At 42.7% G+C, this 21,155-nt stretch overlaps 1 protein-coding gene across 3 annotated transcripts in view; it reads right to left on the bottom strand.

The window, feature by feature from the left end:
* The window catches only part of PIEZO2 (piezo type mechanosensitive ion channel component 2), a 335,172-nt gene that overhangs the window by 137,653 nt on the left and 176,364 nt on the right, over window positions 1-21,155 (bottom strand). For all 3 annotated transcript variants that reach the window (XM_060170424.1, XM_060170423.1, XM_060170422.1), the window contains exon 5: window positions 13,683-13,845. In XM_060170424.1, coding sequence (XP_060026407.1) covers window positions 13,683-13,845 — 163 coding nt within the window. The remainder of the gene's footprint in view (window positions 1-13,682; window positions 13,846-21,155) is intronic.

Below are 21,155 nucleotides of genomic sequence, written 5' to 3' on the forward strand. Positions count from 1 at the left end.
GGTACACAGCTCAGTAAGTGCTGTTTGCCCAGGTGGGTACAGACCACTCGGGACTTACATTGGCTGTTGATGAAGCCAAGGCTACAGGATGCAGCCCCTCCCCTACATACACACACACACACACGATCCACACACACAACACACACATACACAGAGACACACATATACACAGAGACACAATACACATACAACACACACATACATATACAAAGACACACAGAGATACACACAGAGACACACATGCAACACACATATGTACACACACAATACACATACAAAGAGACACACACATACACAATACACACACAACACACAATACATATACAGAGACACACACATACCTACACACAACACAGATGCACACATACACACACGGGGATTTAATCCCAGGCAATTCAAGTTCACATACCCAAAATGGGTTTTGCATTCTACTGTATTCCATCACAGCACATTTGTACTTTTTCTGGAAGGAGAAAGAATGTTTCAGGCTTATGCATTAAGATTTTTCTATCTGTTCAGAGCTCAGTAGGTACCAGTGTCTCTAGTAAGAGACAGAGCCCCACACATGTAAACAAGTAAAACAATTAACAGCTAAATATCTCACAGCAATAAATGCTATTCTGAGAATTAAAACAGGGAGATGTGATTGCGAGTGTCAGGGCAGCTATTTTAGATTCTGAGGTCTGGGAGAGCCTCTCTGAGGAGGTGACATTTCAGCTGAGATCTGAATGTCACAGAGTCACCAGCCATGTGAAAATTCTAGGCCAGAGCCTTCCAGGCAGTGGGAAGGGCTGGCTGAGCCTCCATGGTGTGTCCCCAGACCCACTCCCTCCTCCCCCTTCTCCTCGTTGTCAGCAGATACCCCTATGTCCTGCCTCACAGAGACAAGAGGGCTGAGCCCCAGCCAGTGCACCAGCCCACCCCCTGCAGCCCACCTGTGGGCAGGTGCTCATGGCCCCCTCCTGGGACGGTGGATGAGCTGCAGGTGCTGGGGCACCTGGGGGAAGGACAGCCCACCACCCTCCCCTGCCCCGCATCACCCACGTTTGGGAGTTTCAAAGTGAAAGTCTCCAAGAGTTGGCTAGACGCACGGCGGCACGTCCCCGACACTTGAACCCGCTCTAACAGGACTTTGATAACCAACTACTCCACCCAATGAGGGGAACAACAAGATCTGTTTCGCAGGGTGACTCCAGTGGCTACAGGGGGAGGGCAGGGGGATCCCACAGCCAGGAGGCTGTTCTGATGGAGGAGGGGGCAGGGAATGGAGCTGAAGAGCATTCGTGTCTTGGCGGAATGTCTTGGAGGTGGAGTCAGCAGAACTGATTGGTAAATTTCACGTGGAGGGAGGAGGGGTGGAGGAGAATCAGAGGTAGTTCCTGTGCTGTTGTTGTCTTTGCTGATGAGATCAGGACAGCCAGGAGCGGAGCAGGAGGGGGAATCCAGTTCTGAGAGGAAGGTGTCACGGGGGCAGCTAGTGTAGGATTCTGGAGTGTGGAGAGGTCTACCTGAGGTTCACTGCCAAAGTCAGGGGTCTGATGAGGTGACCTGGAGAGAACACAGAGGTGCCCACCTGTCGGAGCTGCCACACCTGGGACCAGTCTGTCTCTCCAACCTTATCCTCATCTCTTGGCCCAGAAACATCACATGCAGGGAACCACATGGAGAACCCGGAATCCACAGGTTCTTTGCCTTGGGATGTGCTGTCCCCACCCCGTGGGAGCCCTTGCCCAGTGTCCAAGGCCCCGGCTCCCAGGCCAGCCTTCCTTCAGCTTCTCCATCTCCCAAAGCTGAGTTGCTGTGGGGACCAAGCTGAGTTGCTGTGGCACTCACGGAGCTATGGCACTCACGGAGCCTTCCACGTGGGGCATCTGTTGCTTAGTACCTCCCGCACAACAGGTGGGTGACACACTAAAAATCCCTCCTTGAGGAAGGAAGTTTGTCCAAAACCTTCATTTCCCATACTTGAACAAGGAGACAGAGAGAGAGAACACAGGTAGAGGCGCCTGGTCCCAGCCAGAAACACACTCCTAACTTTCATAATAAATGACTGACTGCTCAGTTATGGAACTGCTGCGGATGTAGATGAAATCAAATAGAAATCTCTGGTCAAGAACCTTCGTGAGCTCAGACAAATGCATTTCCCTGACCTCTCTCGGGTGGGACTGGGGCCCCTGTGATTTTTATAAACATACCAGCGTACTTGAGGTTTTCCAGCATTTTTGTACCGGAATCCCTGGGGCTTTCAGTTAAAAAACACTTTTTAAACCTGCCAAGCTGAGAGGGAGCCGAAAGTGAGCCCCTACTGTCCAGGCCGGTGTGAGAACTGCCATTAGCCACATCAGGCTGGCTTGGTAACAGGCTGGCTTTGTCCCCAAAACAATCCATATGTGCAGTGTAAACCCCGACACCCTGGAAGCGCCTCAGCTCACCCGACCATATCTACCAACGAACAGCCTTAGTTGCTGGAGTTGTAATCTGTCCCTGTGTCGGAACCCAACTTGGTTCTGGCCTTGGAGCTAAGAAGGAGCAGCTGTAAATAAAGATTTATCCCCCTGGTTCCTGAGCTCTCGTAGTAATGAAAGACAAAGAGGCCCTTTATAAAGTTTAAAAAGCCAAATAAAATATTACATGTCAGTGTGGCCCAGGTCAAAGTCTACAACTTATCTGAAGAATTGTAAGTGCTTTAACGCATCTTCTTTAAATGCCCCGACTTCGAAACACACCAAATGTACTAAGGTAGCATCTCATTTCACATGAGGGTGCTCCCAGTGCTAGAGTCAACTGTGTGAGAGGCCATGGTTCCCCGAGCCTGGACAGGGCCTCCTAGTCTCACCCCACCACTGCGTCCCACCCTGCAGCCCTGCCCCAGCAGTCACAGCATTAGCTGTTATTCCCACTCAATTCTGGACCAGGAAGACACCATCGATTACTTTCAGTAGAACCCAAACATCATGTTTCCTTATCCCCAAGCACTAAACAATTCAGCCTGGGTTGGACTAAATCCCAAGAATCAGCTGGGAATCTTTAAGAAGACAGATTACCAAGCTCCACCTCAAACTTCCTACATCAGAAATCCTGGGAGTGAATCCCAGGAATCCGTCTGATTAAAGAGCTGCACAAGGTGATTTGGAAGCAACCAGCCTGGAATCCATGCCCTTGCTGACAAATGCAACCTTGGACCAACTCATCCTACCTGAAAATACTGTGTTTGAGTCGTATGCTAGGCACACTCCCTTAATTGGAAAATATATTGAAATAATTTATCTGTGGAACCTCTTTCTGATTTCAGCCAACCTTTAGATGTTAGACCAGAAATTCTCACGCCATGGAATCCATTTTTCTCTTCCTCTTGGGTAAAACCAAGCTATTAAAGACATTTCGATGGGAGGGTATCAGAGTCACAGATATTGAGCCACAAGGTCCTGGAGGCAAAGGGAACATTTTTCTAAGATGTCAGAGTCGTTTAGTTATTAACAGTTTATCTCACAGAGTGGGTTCATCTCAACAGAAGAGCCCAAGGAAGGAACAGGCCATGATGTGAGTCATCGCAGAAGAGGAGCAAGTCTCACCCACAGCATCCTCGTGGACACAAGCAGCCAGATAGAGCCCGGGAGCCGTGCTGGCGTGGGGTCACGTGCGTTATGTAAGCCTAACGTGACCACGTTGCACAGACAAAGCCAAAAGTTTATTCTGTTTCTGCGCTTGTTTTAGGAAGATTATTTTTCCAAACGTATAAGAGCAGTTAAATCGTTCCCTGTTCCATGGGGAAAAGTGAGTATAGAGATGTATGCTTTCAACCACCTCCTACGGAGCAATAAAAGTTTAATAAGGGACAAGCAAAGACACACTGAATTAGCAGGCAGTGACCCGCTGGGTGAGCCAGGACTGCAGGCCTGGGGAGCTTTAATAAAATCAGGTCTGGTACCACTGTATGTTTGCCTGCCTCCCAGAGATTCTGACCAATTGGGTCTGGGATGGGCCCTGCACCTGGACCTTTACACATTCCCAGGTCAAAGGCAGTTCAAGGTGGTGGCGAAGGAGGAGCCTGAACTCACCTCCTCCCGTGGACACGGCAAATATGCAGCTACACATGGGTCAAGTTCCCCTGAAAAGAACCTGAGAACTAGCTGAACACCTGGTCCCCAACAGAGGATAGAAAGGGCCACACCCAGACAGGCAGGGGAGGCATGTGGTCTCACTCACCCTAAAGCCAGTGAAATGACAGCAGTGTGACACATCTGAGACTGTATGTAAAGGAGAGTCATTCATAAATCCAAAGGCATCAGCTGGAGGGGTGGGGGATGGTGGAAACACTCCCCAGAGCCAGAGGTGCCATTGCGCTCCCCTCCTAACCTGCTGGAGCAGGCAGGTGAGCTCGGACACAGGGTTGAGCGATTGTAGCACTACCCTGCCGACCTGCTGAAGCCGGAGAGCTCCAGTGGCTGAGGTGGCTGGGCACGAGTGGTCTTGGCATCCTCCTGCTCCTGCCTTTAAGCTGACACACGCACACAGACAGGGCACTCTCCTCTGCATTGCTGAAGCTGTGGGCACACAGTCAAGTCATTTTCCTGCTGCCTTCCCAAAGCAAAGGACCAAGCCTGGCCCCCACACTCTCCAGCTGAAGCCAGCAGGAGCATACAGTCCAGATAGAGACACAACTTGATTGCCTGGCCCTGGTGGCCAATGGGGCTGGAGACCCTGAGCTCCACTGGAGCAATCGGAAAGAGAGCTCTTGTCAGGCCACCACCCCCAGGGCACTGCACATATAGCAGGCAAACACAACCCCTGGCTTCCTTTGAAAAAGGCCCATTCATGGAACCTGGAGCCTCAGGTTTCTTTCGCGCCTAGAGGCTAAGGAAGGGTTCCCAGGGAAGTAAGCAGAATGACAACAGCCTCATACCCCCTTGGCCTCACTACAGCTCAATGAGACTTCCTAGGAAGGAGCTTGTGCACTCCTCAAGAGTCCCGATTTTTGCAACTGTCGCCCAGAGGACACATCCAGATCTCCACATCTGGAGAACAGCAGGGATTACAATTGTGGCCCCGCAGGACTGTATATATCTGCATACTTTAGAAGCTGTTGCCTGAGAGACTGGCTTCCAATCAGACTAAGTGCTAAATGAGAGTCCTCCCCTCAGAACACTGACAGGTCCTGACACACCCTCAACAACAGGGCCATATCAAAAACTACAAAGATTCGAGAGACCACCAAGAGCTAAGGCAGGGTTGAACAAGAAGGATCATCCCTATGCAAGGCCACACCTTCAAGACTGAGAGGCAGCAGTTTTGCCTACTACATAGAAACAGTCAGCAAAATGATATGGAGATAAGTAATCTACCTGATAAAGAACTGAAAGTAATGGTCATAAAGATGCTCTCTGACCTCAGGAGAAGAATGGATGAATACAATGAGAACTTCAACAAAGAGCTGAATATATAAAAAAAAGAACCAATCTGTGCTGAAGAATACAATAACTGAAATGAAAAATACATGAGAAGGAATCAAAACCAGATTCGATGACAGAGAAGAACAGATTGGCAATCTGGAAGACAGGGTAGTGGAAATCATCCAATCAGAAGAAAAGAAAAAAAAATTTTTAATGAGGATAGTTTAAGGGACATCTGGGACAACATCAAGTGCACTAACATTTACATTATAGGGGTCCCAGAAGGAGAGGAGAGAGAAAAAGGGGCAGAGAACTTATCTGAAGAAATAATGGCTGAAAACTTCCCAAACCTGGGAAAGGAAACAGACACCCAGTTCTAGAAAGTGCACAGTCCCAAACAAGATGAACCCAACAAGATCCACACTAAGACACATTATAATCAAAATGTCAAAATTAAAGATAAAGAAAGAATTTTAAAAGCAGTAAGAGAAAAACAACTGGTTACATATAAAGGAACCCCCATAAGACTACTGGTGGATATTTCAGCAGAAACTTTGCAGACCAGAAGGAGCAGCACGATACATTCAAAGTGCTGATAATAAAAACCACAACCAAGATTACTCTATCCAGCAAGGTTATCACTCAGAAGTGAAGGAGACATAAAGGGTTTCTCAGACAAGCAAAAACGAAAGGAGTTCATCACTAAACCAACCTTACAAGGTATGTTAAGGGGTGATTTTCAACCTGAAAAGTAAAGGCCTTAACGAGAAATAAGAAAACATGTGAAAGAGAAAAGTCTCTCTGGTAAAGGCAAACATATAGTAAAGTTAGTGGATGAAACACTTCTAAAGCTATTATGAAGGTTAAAAGGCAAAAGTAGTAAAATCAACTGTAACTACAATGAGTATTTAAGGAATACACAAAATAAAAAGATGTAAAATATAACATAAAAAGCATAAAATGTGGAGAGGGGAGTAAAAATGTAGTGCTGTCAGAATGTATTCAAACCTAAGTGACTATCCACTTAAAATAGATTGTTTTATACAGATTGTTATATGTGAGCCTCATGGAAACCAAAACCCAAAACCTTTAAATAAATAGACAAAAAATAAAGGGAAAGGAATCCAAACATAACACTAAAGAAAATCATAAAACCACAAGGGAAGAGAACAAGAGAAGAAAGGAACAGAGAAAGTTTACCAAAGGGAAAAAAAAAATATGAGAAAACAACGAACAAAATGGCAGAACATACCTATCAATAATTACTTTACATTACTTTAAATGTCTAAATTCTCCAATCAAAAGATACAGGGTGGCTGAATGGATAAAAAAACAAAAGACTCACTTCAGATCTAAAGACATGCATTGGCGGAAAGTGAAGGGATAGAAAAAGATATTTCATGCAAATGGAAATTTTTTAAAAAGCTGGAGTAGCAATATTTAGATAAAATACACTTTAAAACAGAGACTGTAAAAAAGATGAAGAAGGGCATTACATAATGATAAAGGGATCAATACAACAAGAGGATATAACATTTGTAAACATGCACCCAACAAAGGATCATGTAAATTTATAAAGCAAATATTAACTGACATAAAGGAAGAAATTAACAGTAATACAGTAATAGTAGGGGACTTTAATACCCCATTTGCCTCAATGGATAGATCATCCAGACAGAAAATCAATGACACATTATGCCAGATGGAAAATAGATATCCCAAACTGCAGAAAACATATTCTTTTCAAGTGCACATGAAACTTTCCCCAGGATAGATCACATGCTAGATCAAAAAACAAGTCTCAATAGATTTAAGAAGACTGAAATCATATCAAGCATCTTTTCCAACCACAAAGGTAAGAAACTGGAAGTCAATTATGAGAAGAAAACTGGAAAAAACACAAACGTATGGAGACTAAACAACATATTACTAAGCAATCACTGGGTCAATGAAGAAATGAAGAGGAGATTTAAAAAAATACCTGAGACAAATGAAAATGGAAACAATTTTCCAAAATCTGTGGGACACAACAAAAGCCGTTCTAAAAGGGAAGTTCATAGTGATACAGGACTATCCTGGTAAACAAGAAAAATCTCAATTAAACAAACTAACCTCACACCTGAAGAAACTAAAAAGAGAAGAACAAACAAAACCCAAAGTTAGTAGAATGAAGAAAATAATAAAGATCAGAATGGAAATAAACGAAATAGAAACTAAAAAACAATAGAAAAGATCAGTGAAACCAAGAGCTGGTTCTTTGACAAGATAAAGACAAGTGCTAAATCTTTAGCCAGTCTCACCAAGAAAAAAAGAGAGCGGGCCTAAATAAATAAAATCATAAATGAAAGAGGAGATGTTACCACAGAAATACAAAGGATCATAAGGGACTACTATGAACAATTATATGCCAACAAATTGGACAACTTAGAAGAAATGGATAAATTCTTAGAAACACATAACCTTCCAAAACTGAATCATGAAGAAACAGACAATATAAAAAGACCAAATAATAGTAACAAAACTGAATTAGTAATTAAAAATCTTCCAACAAACAAAAGTCCAGGACCAAAGAGCTTCACAGAGGAAATCTATCAAACATTTGAAGAAGAGTTAATACTTATGTTTCTCAAACTATTCCAAAACATTGGTGAGGAGTGAATGCTTCCAAACTCATTTTACAAGGCCAGCATTACCCTGATACCAAAACCAGACAAAGAGGCCACAAGAAAAAATTAGAGGCCAATATCTCCAATGAATATAGATGCAAAAATATTCAATAAAATATTAGCAAACCAAATCCAACAATACAGTAAAAGGATTACACACCATGATCAAGTAAGTTTTATTCCAGAAATGCAAGGATGGTTCAACATCCACAGATCAATCAACAAAGAATAAAAATCATATGATCATCTCAATAGATACAGAAAAAGCACTCAACACAACTCAACGTCTGTTTACAGTGAAAACTCTCAACAAAGTGGGTATAGAGGGGACATACCTCAACATAACAAAAGCCACATATGACAAACCCATAGCTAGCATCATACTCAACAGTGAAAAGCTGAAAGCTTTTCCTCTAAGATCAGGAACAGGATAAGGATGCCCACTCTCATCACTTTTTTTACACACAGTGTTGAAAGTCCTAGCCACAGCAATTAGGCAAGGAAAAAAAAAAGACATCCAAATTAAAAAGAAGTAAAACTGGCACTATTTGCCCATGGCATGATACTATATATAGAAAACCCTAAAGACTCCACCAAAAAACTATCAGTACTAATAAATTAAGCAAAGTTTCAGTATACAATATACAGAAATTGGTTGCATTTCTATACACTAATAACAAACTATCAGAAAGAGAAATTAAGAAAGCAATCCCATTTACAACTGCATCAAAAAGAATAAAATACCTAGGAATAAATTTAACCAAGGAGGTTAAAGACTTGTACTCTGAAAACTATAAGACAGTGATGAAAGAAATTGAAGATGACACAAATAAATGGAAAGATATACTGTGCTCAAGGGTTGGAAGAATTAGTATTGTTAAAATGTCTATACTACCCAGAGCAATATACAGATTCAATGCAATCCCTACCAAGTAGCAATGGCATTTTTTACAGAACTAGAACAAAGAATCCTAAAACTTCTATGGAACCACAAAAGACCCCAAATAGCCAAAATAATCTTGAGAAAGAACAAAGTCAGAGGTATCATGCGCCCTGATTTCAAACTATATTATAAAGCTAGAGAAATCAAAACAGTATAGTACTGGCACAAAAACATACACATAGATCAATGGAACACAATAGAGAGCCCAGAAACAAACCCACCCATTTATGGTCAATTAATCTATGACAAGGGAGGCAAGAATATACAATGGAGAAAAGACAGTCTCTTCAATAAGTGGTGTTGAGAAAACTGGACAGTTACATGCAAAAGAATAAAACTACTCTCACACAATATGCAAAAATAAATTCAAAATGAGTTAAAGCCTCATCCCACCCTATACTTGGCACAGTGCTCCAAGCAGAGATCAGGCTCCGGAAAAAAGTTCTGATTGGAGTTAGGAACAGACAGATGGACGGGAGGATGGGAAAGGAAAGTGGTGGGTTCCAGGGTAGGTAAAGCACTGCTCAACCTTTTGACATTTTAATGATAAAGACATGCATTTTCTTTGCATCTTAGTTCATCACAAGTAATTATTTGGGTCCTGAAACTTTCAGGACACTTTTAGGCAACAGGAAGGGTGTGTGCACCCTTAGAACTGTGGCTTTTGTCATCACTCCCTGAATTCTTCATTTCTACAGGGAGCACAGCAGTCAGAAGAGCTAAATTTAGCTGGTTCTCATAAAAGAAAACGGGTGGTTCAGGGTCAGTAATAATCTCTGTAACCAAAGACAAACAGAGACGGATGACCGTGTCTTCGTGCTTGAAAGCCAGGATCTAGAAAACGTAAAGCAGGTGACTCTGGACTAGATCTCAGGTGGGAACTGAGCAGATGCCTAATTAAAAGGTGACAATAAAGAGATTGATTTCTTCCATTCTTTGTTTCTTGCTCTTAAAAAAAGAGTAACTTGAGCTTCAAAGTTGAAGCTTGACGTGCAGCCCAGCTGGTCATTTTCTGGGCCAGATGTTACAGTAGACTAATGAACGTTAGGTATTAGAAAGGAGGGTGCAGATTTGAGGTTCCGAAGGAATTTCCAAATAACATTATCAGGACCTAAATGTTACATCACTGAATTTTTAATGGATGGGCAATGATTTATACTGGAATATTCTTTATATCCTTCATGTTTGATTTGTCAGACTATTTAGAAGATGCCTCTTGAAGCAGACTAAGTTGAGACTAAAATTCCTACTTGAATAAAGATTTAATTTATCATAAATTTAGTTCAATAGTATATTAAACTATTATCTGTTTCAAAAAAAATAAGGCCTGAAATCTCGTTAAATAGCTAGAAAGACCTAGAAGTATATAAACACACAGATGCTACCAGCTTGGTAAAATTACTGATGTAATTCGTGTTTTATTGCACAGATAACCTTTCTACACAATTTAATTTTCATAACACAATTCATTTTTTTAAAGACTTAAGAATCAGAATCTTTTTCCCAGTTATGATTTGTCGATCTGCTTCCAAACTAAAATGAATGAATAAACAAGACCACAGATACGTCAGCTGGAAAAGAACGTTTTATGGCACTTGGGGAGTTGGTTCTTGACTGAGGTCTGCTCTCTGTAAAATTCAAGAACAGGGGCAAAGCCTCCCACCCATGCCCCCTGGGGATTTTTAGGGGGAATCCTTGGGTTTGTGATGCCCTTTAAAACAGCAAACTTGAGCCTCATTAACAAGTCCATGAAGATTAGGGAAGACTCCTGAGCCTTCTCCAGGGATTAGTTGCTACTTTGAAACCATGCTAGATTTGAAAAGGAATTCTCCCAGGCACCAGAGGATTGATTAATCTGCCATTTCTCCACTGAGATAAATGAAGGAAGAAGGAACGCCAGCAAACATTATCCTTTCAAAGGATCCTTGGGGCTTCCCTGGTGGCGCAGTGAAGAATCCGCCTGCTAATGCAGGGGACACGGGTTTGATCCCTGGTCTGGGAAGATCCCACATGCCGCAGAGCAACTAAGCCCATGTGCCGCAACTACTGAGCCTGCACTCTAGAGCCCACAAGCCACAACTACTGAGCCCATGTGCCACAACTACTGAAACCCACGTGCCCTAGAGCCCTTGCTCTACAACAAGAAGCCAATGCAATGAGAAGCCGGTGCACCACAACAAAGAGTAGTCCCCATTGGCCGCAACTAGAGAAAGCCCGTGCACAGCAACAAAGACCCAACGCAGCCAAAAAAAAAAAAAAAGCCAGGAATGATCCTCAAAAACCAAGCAATCTAGAACACAAACGCCAAGATTTACAAGTAGCAGGAAGTATGCTAGGGACTTCAAAATAAAACAACTTGTCTTGCTTATTTCTCCTGGCCACGTATTTCTATTCTTTTCAGACTCTAGCTAGATGGTTCCCCAGTAAGATTTCCTCCTGGATTCATCTCAGAAGATTGACTCTAGCCTGCTCCCCTGGGCCATCTGGGGGCTGGAATGTACTAAGACAATGGAACTTAATATCTAAATTAGACCCAAACAAATTTAACCGAGAGGGAAATCAACCTCATAATAATGATATTTAGTATTTTCAAAGCCCCAATAAATAATGTTTAGAGTAGCTACCCCTCTTTTCCTTATTGTTAAATAATGTCATCAATAATATATAGGGCACAGATATTTAAACAACTTTCAAATGGGAGAGAGGTACCATAAGCCTGTCTTGGAGAACCGAGGGGAATCAGGAAGGAAACATGATTTTAGAATTAGTCAATGATATCGTGTCTCTTCTTCACCAGATGTGTGATATTCACCTTAACCTAACATCCCTATCTTCCATAGGTCAGTGTAGGTTTTCCTAGTTTTATGGCAAAAGAGAGTTTGAATTTGGAGACAGAAGTCCTTTTTATAGGAAGCTTTATAATTCAGTCATGGTTGTCTGTTACTAAAGGCACAGAGGGGATTCTTTTACCAAGTGGGATGGCCTCAAACACACCCTCCAACTTAGCTTTCTTTCATTCTACAAGACTCTGAATTTGAAATTTTTGAGATTGTTCTACTGCCTCTCAAACTGGAGAGAGCAGGGAGAGCGGGTGCCCTTTATTATTATTAAGTCCTCACAACAATCTCTGCTTTGCAGAAAAAGAGAATAAACAATTTTCCCAACATCACACAGCCACCTTAGGTGGCTTCCAAGTCCGACTTTACAGTCCACTCAATTCCCAGTAAATATCCTTTACACTCCATCTATAATATGAGGATAACTGAAAATCAACCTCACTTTATAAATAATAATAATGAAAAACCCTAAGTCTGGAGAGCTTGAGTTAATGGATTTATTTTCACTGAACCTGGAAAATTTGGGGTAATTATTTAAGCCAGCTGATTTTCAAAACTGTAAATATTATAAAATAAATTTCAAATGTAAAAATGGATCTTAAAAATTTAAATTGTCATATAATTATAAAGCCAACCAGAAGAAAAAGCACCTTCATAGTTTTATCTATTTTCAGGACACCAAAAAGTGTTGTGTAGTTTGCAAACTTGAATACAAGAGATGGGTAGTTATTACCTTGCTATAATTAATTTTTACACCATGTACCTTTTTGAACATTTGTCTTAAAAATAGTAGAATATGGATATGCAATGTGATTGTATATCTTTTACCCATAAGGATTTTAGGCAATAACATCATTTCTCGTCTGCAGAGGTTAAACTCTTTCTTCATTGTTGTATTTCTGATAAGTATACAAGGTAAATTGCTGCTCATTTGTGAAGCATGTACATCATCTGCTGTAACTGAGAATTTTCTTCCTTTGATGGCTTCGTGGTTATCATTCTCAATACAAGTAATTACAAGTAACTTCAGTTTTATAGGTTTAACTTCTTGCCAAAGCTTATGAATGAAATATTTGGTACTTGTGTCTTATGTCAAATGTACTCTTTTAAGGAAATTTTTTCACTGTAAATTTCATCTTTCAATTAACAAATCAATTACTTTTTAAGTCAATGTCACCCAGACTCACATAACAAAGTGCAGTTATTAGAACAAACAGGGCAGGGACAGAGTGACAGCTGTCTCACGCCAGAATGCTCCCATTCACCACGGAGTGAAATCTGACGTGTCCCCTGGTCCAGCTAAAAACTTAGCTAAAAATGCACATACATTTTACTCATTCTTACACTCTTCCAAATGCATATATTTTTTCTCTGGAGGGCTTTAAAAATACCTCGATGGAAGCATGTGGAGTTAACACACTGACTCGGGACAGCAAGGTGCACAGACTGGAAGCCTCCTTCAAGGTAGAATTAATTTTTTTCTCTTACAACTACCAGGTGTTACTTCTCTAAGAGCATTGCAGTAATGAAGGTATCTAGACCATAGGCTACGATACAAATTTGAAAGGTTCCCATCTGAATTAAGGGCAGATGACAGTGAAGAGACACAGGGTCAAGCCCAGGCCCTTAGGGGACGATGCCTCTCGCAGGGCAGCCCTCATGGTCTCCGAACTTGTCTCCTCGTGGCCCAGGCATGGGTGAGAATGCCCACACGAGGGTGTGCCCAGTAACCACCCAGCACGGGAGGGCATGAAGCACAGTGCATATCTCACTGTTACACTGTCACAACCTACCAAGGTCAAGGCCCCAGAAATCAAAGAAGGAAGAGGCACAAAGTCACATTTACCGATTCTTCATTCTCAAACTCCAGGTTATACTGTGCTGCTTCTTCAGTCACTGGTTTCTGAACGATGTTCCTACAGACCAGCCAGATGGTCAGACTGGCCATGAACATGCCGACGTCAGGCACAAACACTCGGATCCCGTTGCCAGCATCCGCTCCCTTTAAGCTATGGAGGGGAAAAAAGCAGGGGGCGGGGGGTGGAGAGGAAATTTAGTTGTTTTATGTTGCTATGGTTAAACCATCATAAAGTATGCTTAAATCTTCTTAATGATTTAAAATAAAGAATGCTCAGTTTCTGCCCAGAAGGTACCAGAAAGCTTTTCACCAACCCCGGTCTTATGTAATCTACTAAGATTCAGGAAACTTCCAGGGAGTTTTAGAAATAGTATAAAGAACCCTAAACCAATTCTCACTCCTAAAACGTGCTAATGAACTAACTTGTTATTAAACAAACCACGCATCCAGTACAGAGACAGGTGTTTGCAATCTAGCTGGAGCAGTTAAATACTAGATGTACACAAGCAGCTATGAGATATTGGGCCTTGGAAGTAAATCAAAGTTAGAAGGAAAAACGGAGAAGATGTTAAAGCAATCCTTGAATAGGAGCTCTTCATGATTTTGAATACTGATTTGATTTTGTTTTCCATCCTGTTCCAAGAAAGATCGTTAACAGAGAACTCAGAAGATTCGGTTCCAGTGTCAGTAGGACCTGACAGCTGCCTTTCACTGGAGGCCTTCCCCACATCCTGCGTCCTTCCTCTGCCCCAAAGAGATAACACTGTTTGTCTTCTTTATCTCACTGGACTCAGATGAAAGTGACCCAATGTGTATCAGAGATAAAACTTGTTTAGGGACAGGAAGCAGAAGATAGGAAATTATGCATGTAAAGATACATAGTTTTCCATATACACTTCATGTGATGAAATACATACTGTAGTCATTTACATTGGATATGTGATATATTGGTAAAAACATAATAATAGCAAGACCCCATCACCTAGAAATAACCATGTTAACATTTTAGTAAACTAAAACATCATATGATATCGCTTATATGTGGACTCTAAAAACATGATACAAATAAACTTATTTACAAACCAGAAATAGATTCACAGACATTGAAAACAAACTTGTGGTTACCAAAGGGGAAAGGCGGGGAAGGGATAGATTAGGAATTTGGGATTAACATACACACACTACGGTACATAAAATAGATAAGCAACAAGGACCTACTGTTTAGCACAGGGAACTGTACTCAATATTTTGTAATAACCTATAATGGAAAAGAATCTAAAAAAGAATATATATGTATACATATATATATATGTATATATATAACTGAATCACTTTGCTGTATACCTGAAACTAACACAACACTGTAAATCGACTATATTTCAATAAAATTTTTTAAAATTAGTAATAATATCTACCACTTACTGAGCAATTGCTTTGTGCTCAGAGCTTCGTACATTATTATTTAGTCCAACCAATCACCTTAAAGAGTCAGGCATTATTACTTATCCTCCTTTTACATATGAAAAAAGTAAGGCTCCAAAAGGTAAACTTACTTCCCTAAAGTCACACAGAGAGTCAGAGAGAGAACAGAATTATCCTCGAGCTCCCTGTAAGTGCAAAGTTTATGCTGTCAACCGCTGCATCCTCCGTACATATCCCCACGGCCTTCCCTTCCAGTCTTCCTTCTGTGCATGGACATGCGTTCTTAGAGTTAACAAGACTAGGCTCATACTTTACCTACGGATTTCGACAATTTGTTCATTTAATACATCACTCACATTTTCACAACTCACTGAAGAGTTTTAAGCCTCACCACACTCACAGTCAGACAGGATTTACTTAACTAGTCCACTACTGTTGTACATTTAGAATATTTCCATCCATTTGTTACTATAATATAAATAAAAGTTAAATCTTCATTAAGTAAAGAGTCTTCTAATCCAAGATCTTCTAGGAAGAATTCCTTAGACCAGTCTAACTGGCTTTTTATAAAAATGGACTGGAAGAGGGCATCCCCTGTAGAAGCTTCGATTTTCCACATGACTTTAAACTCTTCTGAATAGAGAAACATGAAAGTGATGAGACATCCCTTTACTTCCATAAATAAAACACACGTGGTTGTGTGAAAGGTTTCTAAAGATGGCAAGTTCCTTTCATATGGGTTAAGAGTTAAGTCAATTATGAAAACTTCATCCAAACTTTATAATTACTTATGAAACTTATAATCCAGAATCGTAACGATGAAACCTGATGATTGATTTCATCATAATAAAAATGTAGAGGTTTGCTGCCTACTTTTAAAGTACATCTAACATGATCAGACAGAGCAAAGGAGAATTAATATCACCAGAATGAGAACTCGGAGAGAGGCCAGAAAACAAAGGCCAGGCTGGGGCGGGGTAGGGGTGTTTCCTGTGTGGGGCTGTCAGGGGAGCTGGTGGGTCCTTCCCGGGTGGATTTGGGGGGATAAATTATTGTGGCTCCTTTGTGGAAAATGAGTTGACCATGGCATTTTATGAAAAGCACCAACCAAGCAGACTGGAGGAGAAAGAGTTCTTACAGAAAGCCAGCAGCACCGGGCTCCTCCCACCTGTTCTCTGCAGGCGCATCCCCATTTGCAAACAGTGGCTTTGAGGCTACAGCCCCAGCTTTGTGCTTCCTGGTCCCCAAAGAGACACTCGATAGCCCACATACACTAAGGGAGTAAATGAACGCAGCTTGCAAAAGCAATCCTCCACCTGCTGTGACAGAATGCAGCTCCTGGATCCAGGACTGGGCTGCAATCCGACTCAGAATGGAATCCTTCAGCCACAGAGGTGCCAACCTATCAACTGCGGCTCTCGGGTCCCGAGCTAACACAGCAGCACATTCACGGCACTGCCTAGCGGACACAACGAGCCTTCAGAAGACGATAACACGGGCCGTGGACAATAGACAAAGTCCAACCGATATGTCCCGTGGGGACCATCTTATCACTAAAGTCTCCTTCTTCACTGTCTAGACCAGTGTCTACTGAGTTACATTAATCAGAGCGCTAGTCCTCAGAAGTGCTGCAAATTAAAGCAAAACAAGACAAGACGAAAGGAGAAAAAAAACAGTTGCTGGTCAAATAAGTGTTAGAAAATCACAACGAATATTATTATAGTAAAGAACTTGAGAAGTTCTGTAGTAAAACAGTAACTCTGAGCTTACTTAAGCCTCCATCTCCCAAATTTATTTGACCACAAACCATTTCTTAGTTTTATCTAACACCTATTACATTCTGCCGAGCTAGTGCTCACGGCGCAAGCTTTAGAAAATGCTGACTCAGTGTCTCCTCACTGGTCTATAGGTTTGATCACAATGAATGGACAATTTGGAAGCTATACTAACGTGTAGCTAATCTTTATACATTTGGTTTTGAATAAGCCCCTAATAATTGCAGTCAGTGATACCTCATTCCTCTCCCTCAGCCCTCCTCCCATCTATCCACCCACTCACTCAGGAAGTCACTGCAGCCACGCAGCTGGAAGAAACCAGAAAAGATTTAGTCCATTTCCTCATCTTGCAAAGAAGAAACCAACCCAGGGTAGGCTGAAGCCTGGACCAAATGCACAGCTGGCGGCAGAGCCCTTGCTGGGAGCTGCCACTCACTGCACTTGCCCCCGCTTTTACCTGGTGCCGCAGCTTCCCCCCAATCACTGCTCCCACCGCAAGGCCCGATGGCCCATTCCAACCCCATCCCATGCCGCCTCTGTGCTGCGCTGGACAAATCCGCTCCCAGATCCACTCTCCCTGCTTTCCTTCCCTCTCCTGTCTACTTCTCCACCTCCCTCTGGACACCCCCAAAGGCTCACCTTGCTGGGAGATCCCCCAAGGGAGTGCGGGGCTGGGCTGTGCCCACCAGGCTCCTCTTCTCTGCCTCCCACTTAAATGTTGATGAGTTGGCAAGGTCTAGTCCTCACTTATTTTCTAACTCCACATGGCAGACCTGAATGACATACTCACCACCGAGGCTCCACTCAGCATCTGCACGACGACTTACAAACCTGCACACCCAGTCCAAGCATGTCCCCAAGACCCATTTTCCTACTAGACATCTCCACTCAGTATTCGACAGCCTTTTACAACTAAATGCTATCTCTATTCCAAAATCTGCTCTTCCTCCCTTATTCCTCACCTTGAAAGATGGTGCTGTCACCAGTGTAGCAACCAGGACAGAACCTGGGCCCTGCCATCGGTCACAGGAAACCTGTGTTTCTCTTCCCCGCCCTCCTCTATTTTGGCTTCTGGATTATTGAACAGCACCCTTGTCACTTTGCCTCAGGGCGTCCCCTCTGCTAAGCAGGCCTCCTCCGCATTAGCACCCAAGCTTAACTTTGAGAAGCACAGGTTGGGCATGCCCACCGCCCTGCTGACGAGGAAGGTCCACAGTCCCAAGCACACCCGCGAGGCCCTCGGTGTTGCAGGCCCGTCTGCCTTGTCTCTTGCTATGACTTCCTTGGACCTCAAATTCCACCCACGCTGACCGCATACACCAGGACAGGCAGGTGTTTGTTCCTCCGAGTCAGTGTGCGATCTTCCCCCTTGGACCACAACGCCCTTCTCACACACGCTTCCAGGGTTTCCTCATCAGTCAAGACTCACCTCCCACACCTCCACCTTGAAGCCTGTCCACCACCTGCCACCTTTAGATGCCTAAATGCCTACATACACTTAATACTTTATGTCGCTGACTTGTTTGTGAACCTCTGTATCCAGGACGACTATATATATATATGTTTACATATTACGTGTGTGTGTGTGTGTGTGTGTGTGTGTGTGTGTGGTACAGTGTGTGCTCTGAGTACAGGCTGGCAGAATTAATGTTATCTCCAAATATTTACTCTTTCCTTCCTATGACAATAGTTTGTGCAAAGCACTGTTGAAGAATTAGATCTGCTGTCTGCCACAAAGAGCCCTGTACTTTAGCTCGGGGAAGGTAAAGTACAAAGGGCAGGACACGTCACTGTGGTCTGGGGAACAGCTGAAGATCGAGGGGTTGATGAGTAACATCTTAATTATTTGGACACAATTTAATTTTCAAAATTGGAAATTATAAGCCATTCAGAATACATATGCAGTTTTATTAAATGCATATATTGGAGAAAACATTTCAAGAAAAAGAAATATGTGCTGTAGCTAATGAACAATGGCTTGATTTGGTGGGATTTTTTATGTATTCACTCCAAAGATATTTACTGAGCCTCTAGCACGTGCCAGGCACTGTCCCTGGGCACTGAGTGTTGGTTATGAAAGTGTCTTAAACACAGAGATAAATCAGGAAGAGGGGTTATGGCCAGGTCCTCCCTACTGGACTCAGATTTCTGGCAAAGCATCCACATAACCAGAACGGCTGAAGGGTTCAGAGCAAATGAGGCCCTACTGTCATCACGGAACTGAGACTGCAGAGGAAATCGTGCACTGGTCTCGAGAAGTGGTGCCCAGAGGCGGTGTTTCCATGAGCGTGAGGTGTTGTGTGGAGGTGGCAGGTCACCCTGGAAGCCACGTGGGGTTTGTGCCTGAGAGGGAAGTCTTGACTGACAGGGTGGAGGTGAGAGTTTTCTTCTCATATATGTTGGCTAAAGTCAACAGTGTAAATTAGATGGTCCAGGGACCACGCACAGCACAGAGTAAATATTTGTGGAAGCCTCCATAAACGGATCGTCGGTGCGCATTACAGAGCATTTAACAACAAATTAAATTTTATTTCAAATAAATTCTGCATTTGAAACCAGGCTGACCAGGTTATGGGTAGAAGCCCTATGCTAATAAATTAATGAGATCAATGAATACATTTCCCCATAAAATGTTATCCTACATAGCTCGACTTTCCAGGCTCAGCTCAATTACATTTTCCATATAGAAAAGCACATGCTAAACTACTTAAAACATCATGTTCTCTTCAACAGGCAGACATTTCCTTTCCAATCTGGTTAGTCACATTGATCCTATTTGTTCAGAGAGATTATCCCTCTTGAAAGGGGGTCAAGGAAGCTGGAAATTGGGAAAAACCCACATATCCATCAAGAGGAGAGAGAATAGAGCCATAAAATACTATGAATCAATAAATCAGTGCAAATGTGCATGTGACCATCTCCATCAATAAATATGGATGCATCTCACAAACATAATATTAAGCAAAAAACAAAAGAACTAGCAAATGTACAGAATATAGACCAGTTAGAGATTCACCCATAAAGAGCTCCATGGAAGTCACGAGACAGGGACTCAATCACCTGTGTTGGTAGTGCCCAGGTTCTTAAGATCCTTGAAAGCTGGTTGGTACCTACAAAAGTATATCTTTAATATTTCATATTATTTTTAAAAGTCAGAAGAGACACACTGCCTAGAATTCTTCGTGTAGAACACATCTTGAAAACACAAAGTCAATTATCTGCCTGGGAACGATAATGACCAACTGATGCAGTCATGGCCATGATTATATTTGGTCTGATTGACTCATTAATCAAATTCAATTACCATCCTCCTATCCAAGTCCAGGGATGCAGTGAGGCAGGTGTGGATATTCATGGGCAAACCACTTTGCTTTTGTAAGTTTCTCACCCACAAAATGACTTCTTGGGGTCGTCCCAACTGTCAAGTTTCATTCTGACTCAGAAAATTCAAAATAAGGAGGCAGGGAAATGAAGATGGAGCAAAGAAAGAAAAGCATTGGAGTTTCAGGTACGGTCAAGAAGCAGACTCAGGAATAAACACAACCGCCGTCACCTTCAGAAGCTAGAAAAGAACAACCTCATTTATGCCATTCCTTTTGGGAAGCGAGTCCTTTGGTTCAGAGTTGGTAGGAAGGTCAACGTCAATTGAATTCCAATAAAATAATTAAAATGTCAAAGGAGCATTATTTAAATGAATATGAACTGCTGAGATGGTTATACTTGGTTTTCTGGTGACCTCTGGAGCCCAGGCACTGATGCTCGACCGCGGCTCCACAGAAGCGGAGCTGCACAGGGACAGGGCTGCCCCAGGGCCTCTCCCCGAGCTCCCATCAGGGTCCCACTTCAACTCCTAGATGGACTGGCTCAGCTCTTCTTTCCTCCAGGGCCTTCACTTCCCCAGTAGCGCCCACAACTGTGCACAGTCTAGCTCCTGAAATACATTCTTTGCCTCACACCGGCTCCCCACAAACCCTGACTGACCCACCCCCATGGTGATCCTCTAATTAGCTTGCACAGGCCTTGCGGATGATAGCAACATGGGAAGTGAGCAAAATCTAACCTGTGTAAACTGCAGCCCTCACTCTGGAGCTGGGTGATTTACTCCAGATAATTGGAAGACACACGGTCTCGGGGTCTCCTCTGCGGGATCTGAAGTGTGAGGATTATGAATCTAATCTGCACACGTTTCTGCTGCAAAGCAGCCCTCACATGTCACCGTGACGTCTGCAAAGGCCATGCGACGTAAGCATTTGTCATCACTGCG

The sequence above is a fragment of the Lagenorhynchus albirostris genome, chromosome 14, assembly GCF_949774975.1.
Source record: "Lagenorhynchus albirostris chromosome 14, mLagAlb1.1, whole genome shotgun sequence".
In the NCBI taxonomy this organism is placed as follows: Eukaryota; Metazoa; Chordata; class Mammalia; order Artiodactyla; family Delphinidae; genus Lagenorhynchus; species Lagenorhynchus albirostris.